Below are 26,379 nucleotides of genomic sequence, written 5' to 3'. Positions count from 1 at the left end.
GCTGCCACTTTCCTTAAAAAAATTCTGACATTTAGCTCTGCAAAGATAGCTACTTCAAATAAAAACTAGTTCATATATTTCTAAAATATTTAAGAATAAAGTTTTGTAGTTTTTAGCACTACGCACAGCATTGCTGCGAACGAGCGCAAATTCAGTGCTGTAGTGGCGAGAAGTGTGACTGCGTGAGTCGTAAATCAACTGCTTTTCATTTATCTTGAAATGTGTTATTTTTCCACGCGGAGTAGCAAAACGCATTAGTTTGCCACGCAAATAATGAAATGTGCTAGTCTACCGAGCAACAAATTAATAGTGTTAGTCTTCCATGGCAACGACGATATATTCTTTGGCATGTAGCCAGTATTCGATCCTGGGAGCCGCTGTTCGACGTTCAGTGATTTTTTACTGCATTTACCCTACTAATACACTGATAAAACATATTTCTAAACAAAAAAGGCATGACTAGAAAGTACTTGTAAAGTTCGATGTGTAAACATGGTGGCGTTCCTCTTGAAAACTAATGTTTTTTAATGAACTAGAGCTCGCCGAGGGGTTGAAGTTAAATGACAACCGAGTTCACTTTACCAGCATTAAATAACTTCGGTCTATTTGAGAAGGATTCTTCTCTGGCTTCTTCGTAGGCTTCTTCTCTGTAAAAACCGATAACGTCAAGTTATAGCTTTATTAGTTATTGGCGTATTATGAATAGCGAGTTATTATCGTCGAGTTAACGGTTTGCTATAGGCTTGTTGTAGCCGAGTCATTGGTTTCCTATTGACTCTTATCGGCTTGTTATGTACGCGTAACAGACAGGACATCGACTTAATATTCAAGATTTATCGATATTTTCGATAACAAATCGATTACACGCCGATAAAAACTAGTAACACGACAATAACGAATCTATTATTTTCCGATAGCAAATCTGTAACTTTTAAGAGCAAATTTTTTAAGAAATTTACCACTTTTCGATAACTTTCAATAACAAATCGATTGCTTTTCATGAAAAGTCGATACATTTTTGATAAAATATTGATAAATAATCTATAATAAATCGATAAATTTTCGATTAAAATTCGACAATTCATCCCGAACCTTTGTTATCAACAGCAAATTTATAATACTGGGACAACAAATCGATGACTATGCCTAGTCGCCCTTTCATTTACCTTTCCTTCCTGATAACAACATATGCGCTGATCTGAGCAAGGTTAAATGCTTCTGGACCACCAACATCAGCAACGTGAGCAGTTATACCCTTAGTAACTTGAAGAAAAACAAAGCCGATATCTTGGTAGGCAATATTTTGTGAATGAAGAAATTACCGCGCCTATCGTTAGAAGGGTTGACGCCCCCAATGAGCAAGGGGGCTTAAATATAACCGCGGTAGGCATGAAACTCGTAACAGGCGACTAAATTTTCATAATCCCTAGAAGCTTCCACGTGGTCTTATCAAATCGTTCCCGAGATGGTCGGATTAATACTCGAATAGTGATTATTTCTGGGACGTACCGGATCAAATACAGGGACCAAAACCTTCAGGGGGCCTTTATCGGTATAAGAGGAAAAAGGTTGTGAAAGACAATATGTATAAAGGTCTACCTACCTTGACTTCGCTACATTATTACAGAAAAAGACAGACTAAGACCTGTCTGGCTTACAGGAGTGCTTAGCTTTCATTCGCACACTGTGGTAGAGCGACAACGACACACCATATCGTTACGAATATTATCAACACTAAGGGGTACTGCGATCTCTAAGCCGATGCTAAGCAGTGACTGTATGCACATCAATAATTCAATCATTATGTATCTACATAAACGAATCAATCATGATGTCTACACATATGTACGTACACGCAGCGGAGAAGCAACGCACAAACACATGCAGATATCTTATCTGAGATGCTCCCAAAAGTATGCAATTGTAATTGTGGAAGTTTCGCTCACAAATACACGCGCATATGAGAGCTACACACGTGTATCTGTAGTTATAATTTTATACCAAAAACTAAGTAAATTCTGGAAGCGCCTAGAAGATGCAACGAGGAAATCACACAGTATAAAAGCAGCAACAGTAGAGGCGCGATAATTAGCTTCGATTAAGCACGCTATCTGTCGAGCAATAGAAGTGTTATTTTGAAAGTACTTGAATAAAGGCCATTTTGCATTATTAAATATTGGAGTTATTTATTCAACAGTTTAGTGATTCGAACTTAGCAGAAGGTTGCAAATAAGAGGAATTGCAGTAAATTCGTTACAATATTATAAAAAGTTATTACTGTATTGGTTTGGCCGCCACTGAATTGGAGTAAAATTTTCGATTGCTTGCTAGAATGGAAATCAGTTTCTTGAAGGTATTAGCTCTTCTTTTCGTTACAGTTGAATGAAATGTCGACAATGTTTCTCAATAAAAATGAAGTTCTTCCGGAACACCATTCAATTAAAGCGTAATTGTTCACACCTCTGCCATAATCAGCGATATCATTGTTGTTCTCCCCTAATAGAATCCTACACCTTTGACAGTCGATTTGGCATAACAAAATACTTACATGCAACACATAAACATTAGCACTTTTCAACCGTAGTGTCAGCTATTCTTTGTCGATTTCTTTTAGCTCTACCCACTCTATGTTTGCCTTTCTCCCTTTTGCTGTTAGTACATGCAACATTTTCGCGTATACCAATGCCGCGATAATGACGCTTATTATCAGCCATTCAACACCTACTCAAGAAACGATCACTTATAATAATTTGCACAATATATACATATTCATACAGTAGCATATAGAAAAATAGCAGTGCAATTTTTTTTTCAAATTTAGTAAATTGAATTCTTTTTGTTTTTATTTTCGATTTTGGTACATATTTACACTATATTTTTATCCAAATTGTGGGGAGCACTTTTTGGCGGGCTCAACAGATCTTGATTACTTACATTGGATTTTTGTAGCAGTGCTTAATTAGCAATTTTTCAGCTGTTCACTTTTATAGCAATATTATTTATTTTCTATATTTTATGAAAAAGTTTCCATTAATTTTGTAACTGAAACTATGCCAAATCAGTCTCAAAATCGTTTCTGAAAAAATCGAAAAGTTTCCCCGAAAATTTCGAACTTTTAATTTGGAGTTTTCTGAACTGTTTTGAGTGTGAAGGTTTGTATCCCAATCGAGTTCAGTCTAATAAAGTACAAGTTACAAATCTCTTTAAAAGTTGCATTGATTTTATACCATTTTTTCGATACCGTGTTTCAAATTTTCCTCCACCCAAGGTGAGAAAAAAATCTGAAACGACCCTGGGAAAAAAATTGTTTTCAAAAATCAATGCGAATTTCAAGAGTCATAAACAGTGTACTTTGTGAGACTGCAATTTACTGTGCGAAGTTTCCGAAAAGCTTTATCAAGCTTTGGAATTTCGAAAACCTTTTTGAGACCTCTTTGCATAATAGATGCAATTACAAAATTAATAGACATTTTTTCTTTAAATATCGAACATAAATAGTATAGATATAATAGGAAACAGCACTCAATAAAGCATCGCTATAAAAATCCAATTTCACTAATCAAGTTCTGTTGAGCGCGCCAAAAAGTATTCCCACAACTTGATTAAAAACATAGAGTAATAGGTACCAATATTTATGAGATGGTGGTCAAACCGATTCTGCTCTATGAGGTGCTGGTCTGGTGGAAAGCACTGGAGACGGCGAGCACCTCAAAAATGTTAGTGTCAGTGCAATGGACGGCGCTGATCGGTTGTCAAGACCTAAATGTAAGCAGCAAGTTTAAGTTGGCTGATCACTGCAGTATATTCCAAGCGGAAGTTGCTGCGATTAAGGATGCGGTGGATGAAATGCTATCCAGTGTTACTACGGTTAGGGAATTCAACATCTACTCTGATAGCCAAGCGGCTATCAAGGCCTTGAGTTCAACTACAGTGCGATCGAGGTTGGTCTGAGAGTACCTGACCTCGCTTACGATTGCATCGAACTATTTTATAATTAAGATTATCTGGGTCCCGCGCCATAGTGATATCCCGGGTAACTGTCAAGCGGATCTCTTAGCACGCAGTGATACAACCCGATTAAGATGGTTGTAGGTATTTCGGGATTCCGCTGCCACCTGTGGTTTTCTCCTGCATAGCTTGATCTCGAATCAACTCAGCAAACGTTGAGCGGACACCACCTCTTGCAGGGTAGCAAAAACTTTCTGGCCAAAAGTGGATGGCAGGAGGTCTGCCGAAATAATTTGGTTCACTAAGGCTCAGTTATAAATGGTCATTGGGGTTCTGACAGGGCACTGTCCCATGCGTATCCATGCGGTACGTCTCAATATACTGGAAACTCCATCCCGCTTTAGCTGTATCGAGGATTATGAGGTGAAATCGCCAAATCAATTTATACTTGATTGCCCAGCTTTTGCCAGAACTAGGCGAAAGTACTTCGGTCGCGACTCACTTGGATCTCTCGAGGATTTATCCAAGGTTGAAATCGGTATGATTCGGAACTTTATCGTTGCTACCCAACGTTTCTCTAAGTAGCTAGATCTACGTCACCGTTATTTTTGTTGTATGTGGTATCACAACGGGCCTTCGTGTTATCCAAGTGAGCTTTCCTTGTCAGGGCAGCTACCACCTAACCTAACCTAGGTACCGATATCGAAAGAAGAAGAACTTAGTTCACGAAATTTTATACAAATCGCCACTGCTATTTTTCTGTTCGCTGCTGTATGTACAGAAATGGATGTTGCACACCTTCGGCAAGCGTATATTGCGCTGTAAGCACTACGACCAATCCTCCAGACGTATATGCTTCTTCAACACGTTAGCATAACTTAACCATTGAGTTTTTATTGTTTCTGACTGCGCAGAAAAACTCTGGCCGCCCAGTCTCCTATGTAAAAGAAGGAGGACGCAGAAGACATTAAACCAACCTACTTAAGTAGCGTTTGTGTGTATAAATGCTGTTGTTGTTGTGCATTTTTTGTTGTTTTTTTTTTTCAACTACAAAGCGGCGATCATAAATTACTTACAACACAACTACGACGTTTGCCACTTTTTTAGTTTTATTTCTTTTGTGCAATTTTTTTACCGCACACTTTTCACGTTTAATATTCATTTTTATATTTTCATCGGCATTGTTTGTTTAGTAAGAGTTGTATTGATATATTCATAACCCAAGCGAGTTGACAGTTGTGGAGCGTCTTGCATGCAGCAGCGGGGCAAGTAGGTATGGGTTGTAAGCGTTTAAAATTTTGTTTTTCTTGCTTATGCACCTTGTTTGTTGTGTTTTCTGTTATTTGGAAAGAAAGAAAAAAAGCACTTTGAAGTAAAAATTTGTTTAAGAGCTGAGTGTGTTTGTGTGTGTGTATGGTGCAAGCTAATCTTATTTTTTATAGCCCAAAAGCAATTTCGTGAAAATTAAATGCAATTTTACTGAGATGCTTTGAGAGAATTTAAAAAAAAAAATTTACTATCTACCAAGATATGCAACATGTTTGAGGTAAGCATTTAGATTTGCACAAAGTTAAGGGAGCAAAGGTTCAGCGTTAATTTGATTGGCAATAAAAGCTTTTTAAAATTTCCAGTAATTGATTTTGTGAAAGTTAATTGTTTGTAGTTTAACACACATTTTTTAGTTTAATATGTACTTTGAATGGCTTACGGTATGAAAGAGATGTTAAGTTTTTGGTCGAGGATAAATTGCGAGTATGTAACTAATAAATGTGGACAGTGACACGCCCATTTTACAAAATTTGTGTTTAGGTCACAAGCCTAAATATGGCGGTGCACCCTCGTATCGCTTTACTTTTCTTTTTCATTTATTCATATCGGCTTATACCGATAACCGTTTACCCCGCCGAATAATAGTTAAGCCTAGGATTCGGCGGTGGTCGCGAACTAAAGTCTGTTTACTTCTTTCACTTCTTTTGCGAACGTTTAATAAACCGCCAGCAGCCAAGCCACCGAAGGTAAGTCTTTTTTACTCAAAATTATAAAGTTCATTCTATACACTTACGCAATCTGAAATCTTGAATTGTGATTAATTAGATTAACTCTGAATTTGCATTTACTTTCACTTTAATAAACATTATTGTGTATCCTATTATAATGAATTCGTTTGTGTTTTTTCCCTTCTTTTCTCCCCACCATTATTGCGAGCGCGCCCTATCTGTGGTCTTGCCGCCGTAAAAATTTTATTAAATTTCTATTTTTGTTCTTTAGTCAACCCACATATCACTTTAAATCACTTTATCCGTCTTTGTTATTGAATTATCGCATTTTTCCCATTTTTCGATATCGAATTTTTTTAACCCTAGTGAGATAACGTACGACTGTGAGACGCACGTCGTTTTAATTTTGCTCTCAGTCTCCCACAATCGTAAAGAGAGAACATTCTCATTCTCAGTTTTCTCAGCTACAATTACCAGCTTGTCAGTGGGGGGTGTTTTTCAGTAGTAACTTTTTTGTTTGCTGAAATATATACTATTGTTTTTTTAAAAATACGTCTAAGAGACGTATCGTTATCTTTTACGTGACTACAAATTTTATATGTAATTTTTGCCTAAAATGGTAATTTTAGCTAATATTTTTTATATGTATTTAATTAGCGAGCTTTGCTCATATTGCTTTATACAATGGTTTTTGTAATTGATATTAGAGAAAAATTGTAAGTTTACAAACGGCGATGGTTACTAGGACATGTTTCTGAATTTCACTTCTTCATCAGCTAGCTTTTCGGGAGCTGAGCGTTGAACTCGAGTCTCCAACATTCATATCAGTGCAAGCCTTTTTAGCTGCTACGCCATATGAATGTTCCGTTGTTCGCTGTACAATTGGTCTCTAAGAGTTGCCTTTTTTGTTTATATTCCTTTTGATCACCATGTAGGCACATACACTCTGTATGTAGTTTATTCCTAATGGTGTGGATATGATTTTTAGGCGTGCTTTTGAAAGCTTAGTAACATTTGTTCGGATATTTACAGTATTTGTTTTTAATACTTCCGCTGTTACTATTATATCAATATGATCATATGTATTTAATTAGCGAGCTTTGCTCATATTGCTTTATACAATGGTTTTTGTAATTGATATTAGAGAAAAATTGTAAGTTTACAAACGGCGATGGTTACTAGGACATGTTTCTGAATTTCACTTCTTCATCAGCTAGCTTTTCGGGAGCTGAGCGTTGAACTCGAGTCTCCAACATTCATATCAGTGCAAGCCTTTTTAGCTGCTACGCCATATGAATGTTCCGTTGTTCGCTGTACAATTGGTCTCTAAGAGTTGCCTTTTTTGTTTATATTCCTTTTGATCACCATGTAGGCACATACACTCTGTATGTAGTTTATTCCTAATGGTGTGGATATGATTTTTAGGCGTGCTTTTGAAAGCTTAGTAACATTTGTTCGGATATTTACAGTATTTGTTTTTAATACTTCCGCTGTTACTATTATATCAATATGATCATATGTATTTAATTAGCGAGCTTTGCTCATATTGCTTTATACAATGGTTTTTGTAATTGATATTAGAGAAAAATTGTAAGTTTACAAACGGCGATGGTTACTAGGACATGTTTCTGAATTTCACTTCTTCATCAGCTAGCTTTTCGGGAGCTGAGCGTTGAACTCGAGTCTCCAACATTCATATCAGTGCAAGCCTGTAGTAACCATCGCCGTTTGTAAACTTACAATTTTTCTCTAATATCAATTAATATTTTTTAGTTTTAAACAGTTAATTCATTAAATTGAAGTACAAAAAAATTTATTTAATTTAAATTTTTTTGCTATGAACTGAGGTCCTTGGAAAACTACTGATTTTTGCAAGGACAAGTCCAAGACAAGTCAAACTTAATTTTTAATTTATTAAAAAAACAATATTTTTCTTTAAAAAGCATTTAAAACAAGTGAATATATATCAAATAAATGATTAAAAAAAAAAAAAATGTAAGTTTTTTTATATCTTTAGGGTCCTTAAACTTGAACACGTCTCTCAGACGTACGCAAAATGCACAAAACCAGCAAGGACCACGTTTATGCCAGATTTTAACATGATATCTTTGACGGCTTGCAAAGCGTGCTGCACATTTTTCTCTTCCAAATGTAGGCGTTTCCACGCCCATTTTCCAGTATATTAATAAATTCTAGTTTTTCGCTATCAATTCAACCTACATATCAAGTTTCATCACTTTATCCGTCTTTGTTAATGAATTATTGCATTTCTTCCATTTTTGGAAATTTTAGATATCGAAAAAACGGGCCTGGTTATCCTTTGATTTCGCTCATTTTCACAGACGGCAATGACCTCATAAAAATCTATTTGGTGCTGCTAGTTTTTATATAAGGCAGTCCTTATATACATCGATTCCTTTATGCCATTACACACAGCCGTGGATCTCCCGATATCTGAACATGTGAACTTGATACAAAAACGTTTTATTTAATTATAAAATTGCCAGTGAGTTTATAGAATTAGTCCTTAAAAGATTTGGTAACAGTTCGGAAGCAATTGCGAAAACAATACCGAAATGATCACCAAAGTTTCTGAAACAGTTACCAAACAATCCCAAAATTCTCTTGTTACGACATCAGAATTATTTTCTTCAGAAATTCTTCTTAAAGCATCTTAAAATAGGCCCGAGTTGTTGCCAAAAGATGATCACAACAACAAAAAAATAAATATTGTAATGATTTTTGGCAAATTCCTGATAATTATACACCTTCTGCTAACGTGCGAATCGCTGAACTGTTGAATAAATAACTCTAATATTTTGTATTGCAAAATGGTCTTTATTTAGACTACTTTGGGAATAGTACTTCACCATTATACTTCACAACTAATAGCGTACTAAATCAAACTGATCAGTTATTCCCCAGCTTGCGCTGCTTTTATACTCTCTGTTGCCTCGTTCGCATATTTCTCCTAAGGTCTAGACTTTTCATGAACATGGAACAGTTGTATCGTATACTTGGTTACTTAGCTATATGCGTGTGTATGTGTGAGTAACAATTTCTGCTCTTAGCTGATGACTACATGTGTTTATGTGAGATATCTCTCCACTTTCAGCTGCTGGTTATGTATGTGGAATATTCTTCGTTGCCTTGTACATAAGTGTGGCTGTTTGCTTTAGTGTGTACATGTACATAAGTGTAACTGTTTGCTGTTCTTTTTGTTGTGATCATTTACTAACAGCATAGTGATGCCAACATTGGTCAAAATATATTTAAAAAATTGTTCCAATAGAAGTTCCAATCATCCCAAGATATCCCAAAACAGCCCGAAATTGTCTTCGAACAGTCTTGGAATGCTCTTCAAATGATACTTCACATAGTCCCGCAACGGTGAAGGAATATTTCCAAGGTTAACGAAAGTAAACCCAGAAAAGGTCTCGAAACAGTCTAGAAAAACTTTCCAAAATAGTCCTGAAATGAGGTTGAATTGTAAACAATCCCGAAACAGTACAGAAGCGACATCGGAATTATTACTAAAACCATTCTCAAATGGTATTGAAATAGTCCCCATTTGATAGCGAAACAGACTTGACATGATTCCAAAAAGTACCGAAACGATCACGAATATATTCCGAAAAATATTATCGAAATAAGACTGCAGCGATACCGAAAATAGTTTCGCCTCCTTTCGGTGGCAATGGATCGCTTCCCGTGACAAATCTATGTTAAAATTTCTGGTGGTTTTCATGTCATAGACTCAAAACCGTGATAAGTTTTTTTAAGTCACAGGTAGAAGAAACATTAAGCAAAGTTTCTACTGTACTCTCTTCTTATTTACGTAAAGGGATTCATTTAAACTAATCTTTCGTTTCTAGTTTCTATCCCATCCAAACATGCCCATAAGGAACGTGAGACCTCGCAATCAACCCAGGTTGATCCACAGCAAGTTCGTTGTCCTAATTTTATATTCTCCGATTTTCCTTTCATTTTTTCAGAGGATAACACAGCGGGTTGTACGGAGCTGTCCGTAAGAGTTCATACATGTTTATCAACTCTTCACCTCCAAATTCGAATAGATCCTCGAGTAATGCGGTTGTTTTTGATACCGCTTAGTCATAAGGTCCGACACTATGCGTTTAAGTTCTTCTTTACCTAAATTAGATATATGCAAGCGGAGTTGCCTAGTTTGATTGCCATATTTTGATTATTGGGCAATTTTTGAATCTTAAGGTTAGTGTAGATTGGTGTACGAATAAAGAAACTTATCAAACTACACTCGCCCAAAAAGGGACAAACTTGAAAAAAAAACGACAAGTGCATCAAACGGGGTTGGAAAGGAACATTTTTGGTTCATACAGACCAATGTGGCAGCCGTGATAAGGAGATAGAGGTAGCTGAGAAGGAGCTAGAGGGGAGGATGGTGAAAGGGCTGGAGTAGGGAGAGAAAAAGACGAAGAGGGAGAGGGAGTGAAAAAGAGAAAGGGAAGAGCAAATAAAAGAAAAAGGGCGAGTGGAAGTATTCCCTCTTAAAAGTCATGCAGATAAACTAAAGATAGAGCAGAGCAAAGGCTGTCGGGTCTACTAGTGTCAAAAGTGTGCTCCTAAATTTAAGTCTTGTATAGAGATAGTCTCGAAACCCTTTCTTTTTATTTGAAATTTAAGGATGGCCTTGTTATTTTAATCCACGTTCCAGTCTAGTGCGTATTATAGAACTCTAATAAAGACCCACCGCAACACAAATCACATTCTGATCAGATTTTAACATAATAAAGCACAACCCATGCATACAAACTGCATTAGGAGGTCATATGATGGGCTTTGCATGACAATAGGGACAAGAGCTGATAGGTAAAGTATCACTACGGCTAATACAAGAATATATTGCTGCCACTCAAAGAACCAAACAGCCAACCAACCAACCGAGCAACAACAATTGCGGCGGAGAAAGCCACATTGCAGCTTTCATTGTTCGAGCGAATGGTAGTTACTTTTTGGTTTGTGGCATGCAACATGCATTGGTGACATCACTACCCGTAGACACGGTTAGCATAGTAAAATGCACATCATCTCATATGCATACATATAAATATGAATTATAAATTGTAATGTGACACGTTGCAAACGTGTACAAAGCATAAAATCGGCGGAGCTGTGAGTTTACAGAAACAAAATATATATATATATATATATTGTTACGAATATTAGCAAAACTAAGGTGTGCTGCTATCTCTAAGCCGATGCTAAGCAGTGACGTGAATTCACATCCATAGATCAATCATTATGTATCTACATAAACGAAACAATAATTGCGTCTACACATATGTACCATGTACGTATACGAGCAGCGGAGAGTCAATGCACAAACACAAGCATATATCTGAGAAACTCCTATAAGTATGCAATGAGAAAAACTATAAAATTCTGCAATTGTAGTTACAGCTGAGAAGTTTGAGAGCTGCTGGACTAGTATATTCTGGAAGCGCTTAGAAGATGTATAAAATTGTGCAATTGTAGTTACAGCTGAGAAGTTTGAGAGCTGCTGGACTAGTAGATTCTGGAAGCGCCTAGAAGATGCGAAGGTTTAATCAAAGAGTATAAAAGGCGACAATTGTAGAGGAGCTGGAATTCAGTTTGATTTGAGTTGTCAAGCAGTTTCGATTAAGACGCTATCTAGCGAACAAGAGCAGTATTATTTTGAATAGTAGAGTTTCATTTGAACTATCAATCAGTTTGGTTATTAAGCAAGCTATTCGTTGCACAGTTTGAGTGTTATTGTGAAGTATTTTAATAAAAGCCATTTTGCATTATTACAAATTGGAGTTATTTATTCAACAGTTTAGTGATTCGAACTTAGCAGAAGGGCAAATAAGAGGATTTGCAAGCAAATTCGTTACAATATAATAAAAATCCACACTCATCGTATAATCATACTATAGAACGAAACTCAACACATTTTGTTGGCAGGCGCATGTGCAGCTATGTACTGCATACGGCCTTATCTGGGGAGCAATAGGGAATTTAGGTTCGTTGCAACAAAACTTTCTTTATGAATTTTTCACTAACAATGACACAACCCGAACAAATCTTTTGTCTACCTTACTTTTAATATCATTTTATTATAGTATTTTTTATTCACCTTGCGAAATGTGGCACGTATGTATGTATGTATAAGAATACATTTTTGTTTTTCTTTTGTTCTGAAAGAGCTATATACGCGTATATATACTTCTCTTTGTTAAATACAATAAAGTCAGTCTGAGTAAACTTTAAAGCACGTGGTTACCTCAAAAGCATACGGCCAATCATCCCAATAGATCCCAAAAGAGTCCGAAAATTGTCTTCATACAGTCCCGGAATGCTCTGCACATAGAGCCGAAACGGTGACGGAATATTTCCAAGGTTAACGAAAGTCGAGAATAATCGTGAAATAAAATTGAATTGAAAACAATTCCAAAATAGTCCCGAAATCATCCTGAAAACATTCCCGAAACAGTACAGAAACGACCTCGGAATTATTATTAAAACCATTTGGAAATGGTCTTGAAATATTGAAATATTGAAATTTGATATCGAAACAGACTTGACATGATTCCAAAAGTACCGAAACGGCCACGAATATTCCTGAAAATATTATTGAAATAAGTCTGAAGCGGTCCCGAAAATTGTTTCGAAACAATCCCTTTATACCTCTGAACTGATCCCAAAAAAAGTATTAATGATTGAGACTTCAAATAAAATGTTAAGAGTTCTATTACTTTTGGTCCCTTATTAAAGCGTTAAGATGTCTCTTTCACTGAGAGCAGAATAAAGCCAACAGTAGAAATATGTAATGAACGTGAAATTAGCGAAGCACCCTCGGCAGATCTAAAAATTAATTAGTCGGTATTTTGCTGCTAAATAGGTGCGTAAAGAAAAAGTGTATCACTCTTTTTAGAGCATCCAAAACTTCGCTTAGTTCACGTGAAGTCAGCGAAGCAATGAAAAACTGAATTACACTTCTCTCAAAGAAATGCAACTTAGGTGATATTTTTTTGCGTATTAGCCGCTAATTATTTGAGAGGTATAAATAAGTTATCGATATATTATCGAAGTGTTATAAATTTTCTATCGATAACAGGACTTTTCGATGAGTTATCAACTTTTTATCGGTTTGCTATAGAAAGGTCATCGAATTTTTATTGGAAAAAATGTCGGATATATATCAAAAAGTTATAGATTTGTTGTCAAAAGGTTAACGATTTTTTTTTTGAAATGTTAAGGAACTCTAGTTTTCTAATGGCATGCTACCAGTTAGTTATTATCAAGTTATCGATTTGTTATTAAGAAACTAGCGTCTTGTTATCGTTTCTTTATAGAAAAGTTGAAGTTAGATTATCGAAAATTTATCACTTTGTCATCGAAAATTTATCAAAACGTAAACGATTTTATATTAAAACGTTACGTATTAGACATAGAATAGTTATCTTTTGCTTATCAGCGTGTTACCGATTTGTTATAGGGATTTTATCGATTTGCCAACCATAATTCATCAGTTTGCTATGAACCAGATACCGATATATGTAAATTCAATATAAAATCAATGACACATCTATAACCCATCCATAAAAAGCTGATAGCAAGTTAATGGCTCATCAATTACATCAACGTCATCATCGTTAGTTGGCGCTTAACCTCCACAGCGATTTTGGCCGACTCGTAACAAGTGAAGCAAGCTATAACTGCTTCGCGATAACTGACGCCTATTGGGAGCGCCAAGGCAGGTCAAGTCTTCCTTCACCTGCCTCTTCCAATTCAGTGAAGGTCTCCCCCTTCCTCTGCGTCGTCGACTGACAGAAACAAAAATCTTCCGGAGAACGTATCTCTCGAACACTCATAGAGCCATCTCATCTTCTCTTAACACCATCCATGATTCCGTGCCATATATCAGGACAGGTATAAGGTGAGGCTTGTAGAGCGTGACTTTTTTTGTCGAAAGGGGACTTAACTTTTCAATTTGCTCCTCAGTCTGAAATAGATGAAACCCTGACGTGGCTACAAAGGCACGAATGCCGGGAATCTTTCTTGGATGATAGCAAGTACTTCGTATTGTCCTCAAAGCAAGTCCTACTTTTTTCGACAAACTCGAAAATAATAATAACAAGTAAGGAAGGTTAAGTTCGGGTGTAACCGAACATTACATACTCAGTTGAGAGCTATGGTGACAACATAAGGGAAAATAACCATGTATGAAAATGAACCGAGGGAAACCCTGGAATGTGTTTGTATGACAACAAAGGGAGTAATCCTTAGTTCCATAGGTGGACGCCGTTTCGAGATATCGCCATAAAGGTGGCCCAGGGGTGACTCTAGAATTCGTTTGTGCAATATGGGTATCAAACGAAAGGAGTTAATGAGTATTTTAAAAGGGAGTGGGCCTTAGTTATATAGGTGGACGCCTTTTCGAGGTATCGCAATAAAGGTGGACCAGGGGTGACTCTAGACTTTGTTTGTACGATATGGGTATCAAATGAAAGGTGTTAATGAGTATTTTTAAAAGGGAGTGGGCCTTCGTTCTATAGGTGTTCGCCTTTTCGAGATATCGCCATAAAGGTGGACCAGGGGTGACTTTAGAATATGTTTGTACGATATGGGTATCAAATGAAAGGCGTAAATGAGTATTTTAAAAGGGCGTGGGGCTTAGTTCTATAGGTGGACGCCTTTTGAGATATCGCCATAAAGGTGGACCAGGGGTGACTCTAGAATGAGTTTGTACGATATGGGTATCAAATTAAAGGTATTAATGAGAGTTTTAAAAGGGAGTGGTGGTAGTTGTATATGTGAAGGCGTTTTCCAGATATCGACCAAAATGTGGACCAGGGTGACCCAGAACATCATCTGTTGGATACCGCTAATTTATTTGTATATGTAATACCTGCCAAGATTTTAAGGGTTTTTTATTTCGCCCTGCAGAACTTTTTCATTTTCTTCTACTTAATATAGTAGGTGTCACAACCATTTTATAAAGTTTTTTCTAAAGTTATATTTCGCGTCAATAAAACAATCCAATTACCTTACCATGTTTCATCCCTTTTTTCGTATTTGGTATAGAATTATGGCATTTTTCGTAATTTTCGATATCGAAATAGTGGGCGTGGTCATAGTCGGATTTCGTTCATTTTTCATACCAAGATAAAGTGAGTTCAAGTAAGCACGTGAACTAAGTTCATTAAAGATATGTCGATTTTTGCTCAAGTTATCGTGTTAACGGCCATGCGGAAAGACAGACGGACGACTGTGTATAAAAACTGGGCGTGGCATCAACCGATTTCGCCCATTTTCACAGAAAACAGTTAACGTCATAAAATCTATGCCCCTACCAAATTTTTAAAGGATTGGTTAATTTTTGTTCGACTTATGGCGTTAAAAGTATCGTAGACAAATTAAATGAAAAAGGGCGGAGCCACGCCCATTTTAAATTTTCTTTTATTTTTGTATTTTTTTTGCACCATATCATTACTGGAGTTGAATGCTGACATAATTTACTTATATACTGTAAAGATATTAACTTTTCTTTTAAAATTTGAATTAAAAAAAATTTTTTTTTAAAAAGTGGGCGTGGTCGTTCTCCGATTTTGCTAATTTTTATTAAGCAGAAATATAGTAATAAGAGTAACGTTCCTGTCAAATTTCATCATGACGCCAAATTACAGCTTGCAAAATTTTAAATTACCTTCTTTTAAAAGTGGGCGGTGCCACGCCCATTGTCCAAACTTTACTAGTTTTCTATTCTGCGGCATAAGTTCAACTCATTTACCAAGTTTCGTCGCTTTATCTGTCTTTTGTAACGAATTATCGCACTTTTTCGGTTTTTCGAAATTTTCGATATCGAAAAAGTGGGCGTGGTTATAGTCCGATATCGTTCGTTTTAAATAGCGATCTGAGATGAGTGCTCAGGAACCTACATACCAAATTTCATCAAGATACCTCAAAATTTACTCAAGTTATCGTGTTAACGGTCGGACGGACGGACGGACGGACATGGCTCAATCAAATTTTTTTTCGATACTGATGATTTTGATATATGGAAGTCTATATCTATCTCGATTCCTTTATACCTGTACAACCAACCGTTATCCAATCAAAGTTAATATACTCTGTGAGCTCTGCTCAACTGAGTATAAAAACAGTATGTCTCATACGTGAAACTCCAATGCCTACGCAAAGCACCTTGTGACGCTAGCGTGCATCACTGTTGTAAGGCTATAATTTCCAGCTTTACAAACATAATATCCAGAGTTGACATTTTTTATCTTCCATTTATATGAGCGCGTAAAAGCCAGTATTAGAATGATAAAATTGCGCCACATTTTCGAAAGTAGATGTGTATGTATGTCTGTACATTATACATCACCGCACATATGTACAGAGATGTCTTACCAACCATTGTTTGTTGGAAAGGCTCAGCGAGTTAAATTACAAAGTTAAGAATAAAGTTGGGGACAGGCAAGTCATTCAGTCAGCTGAATACTTACATATATACAAATCTACATAAAAACAAACAATAACAAATGCCACTTTCATGTTTCTTCCACTGTATACAATACGCATACTTCCTGCAACACCTGCCCCCACCGCCAGCAACACATCACTTGCATTTATGATTCCTTTTTCCTTTATGAGATGATATGCATGATATATGACTTCCTTTTATAGACTCACCATTTGTTTTTGTTTATTTATTTACATAGGCAGCTACTAACATACTTTTTTCACCCATATAAAGGTATGTTTACTCGCCGAAGTTGTTGTCAACAACATTGTAGTGAAAAGTGTGCCCTTGTTAGAGTGATGCACGACGTGGACTTACAATAGCAGCACAACTTCTTTTGCTGTTTTGTCTGTAAAGTTTGCTTTCGAAATACTGATAAACTTCAAGCTTTACTTACTTCACGCATACTACTTGAAGCTGAAAGCCCAGTTTGTTCAAGAGGCTCTACTTGTAACTGAAAGCCTAGTATGTTCAAGAGGCTCTACCTGTAACTTAAAGCGTAGTAGGTTCAAGAGGCTTTGCGCAGCTCCTTTGTGCAACACTGCTCCAGTAGAGTCTTGTCCCTACAAATGTATCACTTTAAGTACAAACTTTGTGTTAGCATCTCTTTCGTCACCTGTATTTGTCAAACCGCTGAAAAGTATAAGATGAAGTGCTTGTGCTGCCTCAACACGCTTGCCTTTATTGAGTTTTATGTTTTTTGTTTTACTTCATGTTTGTTTGCACTCTAGCAAGGATATAATGCTTTGCTGCTTGTTAAAGGTGGCATGGCACCACGAGTTGCTTATTTTAGGTGTTGTCGTCGCTTTTAGTTGCACCTTCTATGTAACGTATGACTACTTAAGGATGCATACAGCTTAGACATACCTAGGACCGTTGTGTGCGTTCTGCGTGAATATGGAGTAGTTCGAAGTACTTGTGGTGTGGTATGATGAGTGCTCTAGTGAAAGGAATTGTGTGTTTCTCAAGAATGTCACAATGTACTTAAGGGCATATAGTAGAGGAAAATGCATCTATAGTATTTATGTGTAGTGTAAAGTAGTTTTAAGGAGTTTGAAAATCCGTTTCATAAAAAAGTCATGAAACATTGCTTGGATTTGCTTAAATAGTTAATGGTGATCGGAACATCGATGGAATATTTTATAACCTGTTCCACAGTGCGGGACTTATGAGGTAGAGATTCAAACATTTATATGGGAGCCGCCACGCCCTTTTTTTTTCATACTCAGCCTGCACTTATACATAATCATCACCTTGAATTGAACTTCTAAACGGCTAAACGATTTTTGCCGTTTCGTAACAAGTCACGTCACAATTTGGAGCACCAAGGAAGGCCAAGTCTTGCTCCACCTGCATCTCCCAACTCAGTGGAGGTCTCTTCCTTCTCCTGCTTCCAAACTGCGGTTTCGATTGAAGTAGTTTCTTGAGTCTACGTTTATTCGCATAACATGACCTAGCCAGCGAAGCCTTTGGGTTTTTATTTCGTTGCACTATTGTCATATGTGCGTGAAGTTCATACAGTTCATCATTATATCCCTTTCCATACTCGCCGGCGGCATCAGGGACAGGACCATAAATGTGCCCTATTTGTACACAAAGGTGCTATCCTTTGATCAGATAACGGTTGTACGTAATAGCATATAGAAAACCGGAGATATTTAGACTTCCTTATTTCGAAATTATCTGCATCAAAAAGGATCTTGATTGGTTCATGTCCGTCCGTGGACGGACGCATCCGTTACAAATATCACGATAACTTGAGTTAAAACTGAGATTTTTTTGGTATACTAGGTTATTCGCACTCAGAATATATTAGTTTTGAAACAAGGCGAAATCGAACGAAATCACGCCCATTTTTTCGATATCGAAAATGTCGAATAATGGAACATATACGATAATTGATTACCAAAGATAGGTCAAGTGGTATGTGAGTTGACTTTATGACAAAAAATAGAAATTTTGTAAAATATTTGGAAGAAGAATTTTAAACTTTTGCAAGTGGTAATCAAAATTCGGTGTAGATTGGTGTAGACTTGGTATTGAGGTTTTCATTGCCCTTACATATGTACACACTCAGTGAAAATTAACCAAATCGGTTATTGACCACGCCTACTTTAGAAAAAATCGAGCGATTAGACTTGAAATGTGGGTTCACTTAATGACGAAAAACTGAGATTTTATAAAATTTGAGAAAATGGGAGTGGACCGACTTTATTTATAAAAAAATTAATGAAAGGCGCGATAACTTCCGAGGAGATTTTAGGCCGAGCTTCTCTTCCAATTTTGCGTTGTGCCCTTTTAATTTTTTCCTACAAATTGGCTGGACGAGACCCACTTGTTTCATGCCGACTCTGAACGGCATCTGCATGGCAGATTAGTTTTCACTGAGAGCTTTTCATGGCAGAAATACACTCGGAGTGCTTGCCAAACACTGCCGAGGGGCGACCCTGCTTAGAAATATGTTCTTCTAATTGAAAAAGCTTGTTTCTAAAATTTTTATGTTGCTTTGCCAGGGGCGTGAACCCAGGATCTTCGGTGTGGTAGACGAAGCATGCTACCATCACACAACGGCGTCCGCTTACGGCTTACAAAATTTAAAAGGTTTGTAAGCGGTAAATTGAAACTCGTTGACAGAGAGGTTTACCTCACTATAGTTTATACACCAAGTGAAAATTAACAAAATCGGTTGACAAAATTATATTGATATCTGACCTCAGAAGTCATATTGTGTAGCAAAGTTACTCGGTTGATAACCACATCCACTTTTTATACCTAGACTTCCCTTTGTTCTTCCGCCTGTCCTTACAACTGTACATTAACAGCATAACTTGATCGAAAATTGCGATATATGCACCAATTTCAGTATCTGAACTCAAAATTTATTAAAATTGAAAATGATCGAAACCACGCCCCCTTTTTCGATATCGAATATGTAAAAAAATGAAAAAGCTGACACAATGCTTATACAATTACCGATAAAGTAGTGAAACTTAGTGGGTGGATTATTTTTATAACACAAATTAGAAATTTTGAAAACTGGGCGTGGCAATTGCTACCAAAATTGGAATGGGAAAATGTGTTTAGTTGGGCAAATACTGCAGCGTGCTTAAGCTGCAGTCGCGTCCATATATGTATGTATATATTGATAGCCGGGCGCCGATTAAGGCAAAAATTTAACACAGTTCATTAAGAAGTGTAAGCCGAAGAAGCATTGGAGAGACTTTGCTTGGGTTAGGCCGTACACCTATATACGGTTTTGGATCATAAAGGGGTAGAAGGTAACGTAATGGTCGATTAGTTGGCAAATGAGTGTGCAACACTTAATAACTCAACGGAAGACGTCTCAATTCGTGGAAATACGTGGGGGGGGGGGGAGGTCCTGTGCCAATACTACGAAATTGGACTCACAAAGTTGTATTGAGGGAACACTTAAGACGCACGATGGGTATGATAACTGGACACTGCCATCTGGTGTCACATGCTCAAAAGTGAGTCCTCGTCAGTAACAACAGATGTAGGAAGTCCGAGCTGCAGGAAAAACCCGGCTAAGCATATTATGTGTTCGTGGCCTGTGCTCACGAGTTCAAGCCTCCAGCTACTAGGAGCGGCAGCCTTGCCAGGTACCGGAGCCACTATTAAGCTGGGTTCTAGGAATTTTTAGAGATAGAGTTATTCTATAACATAAGTCCTAGTACCTTATAGGGGGTTTTCCTTTTTGTCGTTAAACCAGTTCTGGTAACACTATAGACACATTCAGTTTATGTGAGGTCTTTATTGATTGGCCAGTTCAACCTAACCTTACATGAACAAAAATTTTGGCAGCGAATATAAAAGTGTAGTGTGTATAAAGTGTAGATTAGTTGCGCATAAGTCATTTAATGATCAAAATAAAAATAATGCCGCAGAACTATTATGCGGTGTGAAATAAAATAAAGAAGCGACAAAAGCTGTGGGGTGAAAAATGGAAAATAAAAAATATATATTTAAATAGAATGTCGTGCTAGTGATTTCATTTCAATTGAATTCCATTGAGTGTCATAACCGCAAAAATTTCTAATTGGACTTTACCGGAATACGAGTGCGATAAGATACCCTACTGCTCGCAAGAATCACGAGTGTTAGTAGAGTAGATCCTTTCAGAAACCAAATAATAAATGCATATGATGGCAATACATTTTTGCCTGCTTTTTATGCATATGCCATTAAAGAGGAAAGAACTTATTTTCAGAAAAAACAAAGCTGTTGCATTTGAAAATATATTTTTGTGATATCAAGCGAGTCCCTTTCACGATAAAAAAAATGCTATATCTACAGTAGCGACCAGAAAAATAAAAGTGGCATTTTTTAAGTTTTGTGAATTTAATTCTTTTATTTTACGTAAAAGCTTCCATGAATTTTATAACTGAAACAATGCAAACCAATCTCAAAAACTTTTTCAAAAAATTAAAAAATTCGAAAAAATTAATTAATTTAAAAATTTTGAGTTTTTTTGAATTTTTTTTAAGTATGCAGTTTTGAGCCCAATCAATTTAAGTCTCACAAAGTATAACTTATAGGTCTATCAAAATTCGTATTGATTTTGAATAATTTTTTTTCTGAAGGGTGTTTCGGATTCTCTTCCTTATAAAAAAATGTCACACTTTGTATGGAAGAAAATCTTAAAAAATGTCGAACTTTATTATTAAGGTTTTTTTTGCCCAATAAATTTTAGTCTCAAGTAGTATAACTTGTAGGTCTCTGAAAATTCGTATTGATTTTTGATAATTTTTTCTGAAGGGTCTTTCAGGTTTTCTTCCATAAAAGAAAAATATAATCTAAAACACCCAACGGAAAAGAGTTTTCAAAAGTCAATGCGAGTTTCCAGAGACCTATAACTTGTCCTTTGTTTGACTAGAATTGATTGGGCTATAAAACTGCTTATTTAAAAAAATTTAGGGACCTCTAAATAAAAAGTTCGAAATTTTCGTAAATTTTCCGAAATAACCTCAGAAATTTTTTTTTTTCGCTGCTGTACGTATTATAGTAAAAAGTGCTTTTGTAAAAAGTACTTTCCTCGTTATTATTTATTTGTTAATGGAAATGCCAAGTTTTTATTTACGCTTTGATGTTTTTAATTCAATCAAAAAGAAGCGCGAGGGATGGTTGATTTTATGATTTTTCAATTTGGTTATGGTGGTTGAATATGAATCCCTAAGGGTTGCTGTTTGAAGAGGATTAGAAATATAACTCAGAGCGGTCATGGTTATGGCCACTATAAGAGATGAAATGTATATTTTTTGAGAATATGGGAAGCCCAATGAATAAATTGTTAAAAATATGATAGCTAAGACTGTGACGACATTGCTGGGAGTGAATATACATCTGCAAGTGCGAATAAAAAAATGTACATAAAATCAAAGCACACAAGCTTAATATAAAGGGCGAGTTGCCTCCAGAAATTGTCATGTCAACAACTTTTTAACAAGCTCTAGGCGAGAAAACTAGAAAAAGGCCAATTTCTATTTTATAATTTAATTTGTTTAGCCATGGCTATGGCAATGCATTGGCCTGCGGCCAAAACAAATCCGTTCAAAGGCTTATAAAATTAATAAAAAAATAGAGTGTTTGCAAAATAACAAACAAAATTTCAAGTTTCTTTGAAAATAATCGATTTCAAGGAAATTGCACATACAAGTTTCAATATGAATAACTTCATACATATATACATATATATAAATAAATAAAATAAATGTAAGGCGCAATAACCTCCGAAGAGATCTAAGGCCGAGCTTCTCTTCCAATTTGCGTCGTGCTCCTCTTGATTTTCCCTACAAATTGGCCGGATGGGACCTACATGATTTTATGCCGACTCCAAACGGCATCTGCAAGGCAGATGAGTTTTCACCGAGAGCTTTTCATGGCAGAAATACACCCGGAGCGCTTGCCAAACACTGCCGAAGGGCGACCCCGCTTAGAAAAATTTTCTTCTAATTGAAAAACCTTATTTTTAAAATTTTGATGTTGCTTTGCCCGGGGTTTGAACCCAGGGCATCCGGTGTGGTAGGCGGAGTACGCTACCATCACATCACGGTGGCTGCCAATATAACATATATATATACCATAGAAAAAATTAACATATGGTGCAGATATTGCTTGCAACAAAAAATGCATATCGCATGTATAAGGTTTTTGCTATATGTTTTTATACTCAGTTGAGCAGAGCTCACAGAGTATATTAAGTTTGATTGGATAACGGTTGGTTGTACATATATAAAGGAATCGAGATAGATATAGACTTCCATATATCAAAATAATCAGGATCGAAAAAAAATTTGATTGAGCCATGTCCGTCCGTCCGTCCGTCCGTTAACACGATAACTTGAGTAAATTTTGAGGTATCTTGATGAAATTTGGTATGTAGGTTCCTGAGCGCTCATCTCAGATCGCTATTTAAAATGAACGATATCGGACTATAACCACGCCCACTTTTTCGATATCGAAAATTTCGAAAAACCGAAAAAGTGCGATAATTCATTACAAAAGACAGATAAAGCGACGAAACTTGGTAGGTGAGTTGATCTTATGACGCAGAATAGAAAATTAGTAAAATTTTGGGCAACGGGCGTGGCACCGCCCACTTTTAGAAGAAGGTAATTTAAAACTTTTGCAAGCTGTAATTTGGCAGTCGTTGAAGATATCATGATGAAATTTGGCAGGAATGTTACTGCTATTACTGTATATACGCTTAATAAAAATTAGAAAAATCGGAGAAGGACCACCCCCACTTTAAAAAAAAATTTTTTTTAAAGTAAAATTTTAACAAAAAATTTAATATCTTTACAGTATATAAGTAAATTATGTCAGCATTCAACGCCAGTAATGATATGGTGCAACAAAATACAAAAATAAAAGAAAATTTCAAAATGGGCGTGGCTCCGCCCTTTTTCATTTAATTTCTCTAGGATACTTTTAACGCCATAAGTCGAACAAAAATTAACCAATCCTTTTGAAATTTGGTAGGGGCATAGATTTTATGACGTTAACTGTTTTCTGTGAAAATGGGCGAAATCGGTTGATGCCACGCCCAGTTTTTATACACAGTCGTCCGTCTGTCCTTCTGCATGGCCGTTAACACAATAACTTGAGCAAAAATCGACATATCTTTAATGAACTTAGTTCAGGTGCTTACTTGAACTCACTTTATCTCGGTATGAAAAATGAACGAAATCCGACTATGACCACGCCTACTTTTTCGATATCGAAAATTACGAAAAATTAAAAAAATGCCATAATTCTATACCAAATACGAAAAAAGGGATGAAACATGGTAAGGTAATTGGATTGTTTTAATGACGCGAAATATAACTTTAGAAAAAACTTTATAAAATGGTTGTGACACCTACCATATTAAGTAGAAGAAAATGGAAAAGTTCTGCAGGGCGAAATAAAAAACCCTTAAAATCTTGGCAGGTACTACATATATAAATAAATTAGCGGTATCCAACAGATGATGTTCTAGGTCACCCTCGTCCACATTTTGGTCGATATCTGGAAAACTCCTTCACATATACAACTATCACCACTCCCTTTTAAAACTCTCATTAATACCTTTAATTTGATACCCATATCGTACAAACTCATTCTAGAGTCACCCCTGGTCCACCTTTGTGGCGATATCTCGAAAAGGCGTCCACCCATAGAACTAAGCCCCACGCCCTTTTAAAATACTCATTAACACCTTTCATTTGATACCCATATCGTACAAACATATTCTAAAGTCACCCCTGGTCCACCTTTATGGCGATATCTGGAAAAGGCGAACACCTATAGAACGAAGGCACACTGCCTTTTAAAAATACTCATTAACACCTTTCATTTGATACCCATATTGCACAAAAGCATTCTAGGGTCACCCCAGCTCCACCGTTATGGCGATATCTCGAAACGGCGTCCACCTATGGAACTAAGGATTATTCCCTTTTAAAATACTCATTAACACCTTTCTTTTGATACCCATATTGTACAAACAAATTCTAGGGCCACCCCTGGTCCACCTTTATGGCGATATCTCGAAAATGCGACCACCTATACAACAACCACCACTCCCTTTTAAAACCCTCATTAATACCATTAATTTGATACCCATATCGTACAAACACATTCTAGAGTCACCCCTGGTCCACCTTTATGGCGATATTTCGAAACGGCGTCCACCTATAGAACTAAGGCCCACTCCCTTTTAAAATACTCATTAACACCTTTCGTTTGATGCCCGTATTGTACAAACAAATTCTAGGGTCACCCCTGGTCCACCTTTATGGCGATATCTCGAAACGGCGTCCACCTATGGAACTAAGGATTACTCCCTTTTAAAATACTCATTAACACCTTTGTTTTGATACCCATATTGTACAAACAAATTCTAGGGTCACCCCTGGTCCACCTTTATGGCGATATCTCGAAACGGCGTCCACCTATGGAACTAAGGAGTACTCCCTTTTAAAATACTCATTAACACCTTTCATTTGATACCCATATTGTACAAACGCATTCTAGAGTCACCCCTGGTCCACCTTTATGGCGATATCTCGAAAAGGCGACCACCTATACAACAACCACCACTCCCTTTTAAAACCCTCATTAATACCTTTAATTTGATACCCATATTGTACAAACAAATTCCAGGGTCACCCCTGGTCCACCTTTGTGGCGATATCTCGAAACGGCGTCCACCTATGGAACTAAGGATTACTCCCTTTTAAAATACTCATTAACACCTTTCATTTGATACCCATATCGTACAAACGCATTCTAGAGTCAACCCTGATCCACCTTTATGGCTATATCCCTAAATGGCGTCCACCTATAAAACTATGGCCCACTCCCTCATAAAATACTCTTTAATGCCTTTCATTTGATACACATGTCATACAAACACATTCCAGGGTTTCCCTCGGTTCATTTTTCTACACGGTTATTTTCCCTTATGTTGTCACCATAGCTCTCAACTGAGTATGTAATGTTCGGTTACACCCGAACTTAACCTTCCTTACTTGTTTATACTCAGTTGAGCAGAGCTCACAGAGTATATTAACTTTGATTGGATAACGGTTGGTTGTACAGGTAAAAAGGAATCGAGATAGATATAGACTTCCATATATTAAAATCATTAGTATCGAAAAAAAATTTGATTGAGCCATGTCCGTCGGTCCGTCCGTCCGTCCGTCCGTCTGTCCGTTAACACGATAACTTGAGTAAGTTTTGAGGTATCTTGATGAAATTTAGTATGTAGATTCCTGGGCACTCATCTCAGATCGCTGTTTAAAATGAACGATATCGGACTATAACCACGCCCACTTTTTCGATATCGAAAATTTCGAAAAACCGAAAAAATGCGATAATTCATTGCCAAAGGCGGTTAAAGCGATGAAACTTGGTAGATGGGTTGGCGTTATGACGCAGAATAGAAAATTAGTAAGATTTTGGACAACGGGCGTGGCACCGCCCACTTTTACAAGAAGGTAATTTAAAAGTTTTGCAAGCTGTAATTTGACAGTCGTTAAAGATATCATGATGAAATTTGGCAGGAACGTTACTACTATTACTATATATGTGCTAAATAAAAATTAGCAAAATTGAATGAAGAACACGCCCACTTTTTAAAAAAAATTTTTTTTAAATTCAAATTTTAACAAAAAATTTAATATCTTTACTGCATATAAGTAAATTAAGTCAAAATTCAACTCCAGTAATGATATGATGCAACAAAATACAAAAATAAAAGAAAATTTCAAAATGGGCGTGGCTCCGCCCATTTTCAGTTAGTTTGTTCAGAATACTTTTAATGCCATAAGTCGAACAAAAATTTACCAATCCTTCTCAAATTTGGTAGGGGCATAGATTCTATGACGGTAACTGTTCTCTGTG

The 26,379-nt window shown here is 36.5% G+C and overlaps 1 protein-coding gene across 11 annotated transcripts in view; it reads right to left on the bottom strand.

The window, feature by feature from the left end:
* sick (sickie) overlaps positions 1-26,379 on the bottom strand; it is a 1,191,762-nt gene that overhangs the window by 566,408 nt on the left and 598,975 nt on the right. Inside the window, exon 1 of one of the 11 annotated variants that reach the window (XM_067765309.1) lies at positions 5,025-5,117. The exons of the other annotated variants lie outside the window; for them this stretch is intronic. Coding sequence (XP_067621410.1) covers positions 5,025-5,110 — 86 coding nt within the window. The 5' untranslated portion in view covers positions 5,111-5,117. Of the gene's footprint in view, positions 1-5,024; positions 5,118-26,379 lie in introns of those variants that run through there. 11 annotated transcript variants of the gene reach the window in all.

Source organism: Eurosta solidaginis, chromosome 2, assembly GCF_040869045.1.
Source record: "Eurosta solidaginis isolate ZX-2024a chromosome 2, ASM4086904v1, whole genome shotgun sequence".
Lineage (NCBI taxonomy): Eukaryota > Metazoa > Arthropoda > Insecta > Diptera > Tephritidae > Eurosta > Eurosta solidaginis.
Note: the sequence above shows the minus strand (reverse complement) of the source record. Positions and strands in the feature narration are given on the sequence as shown.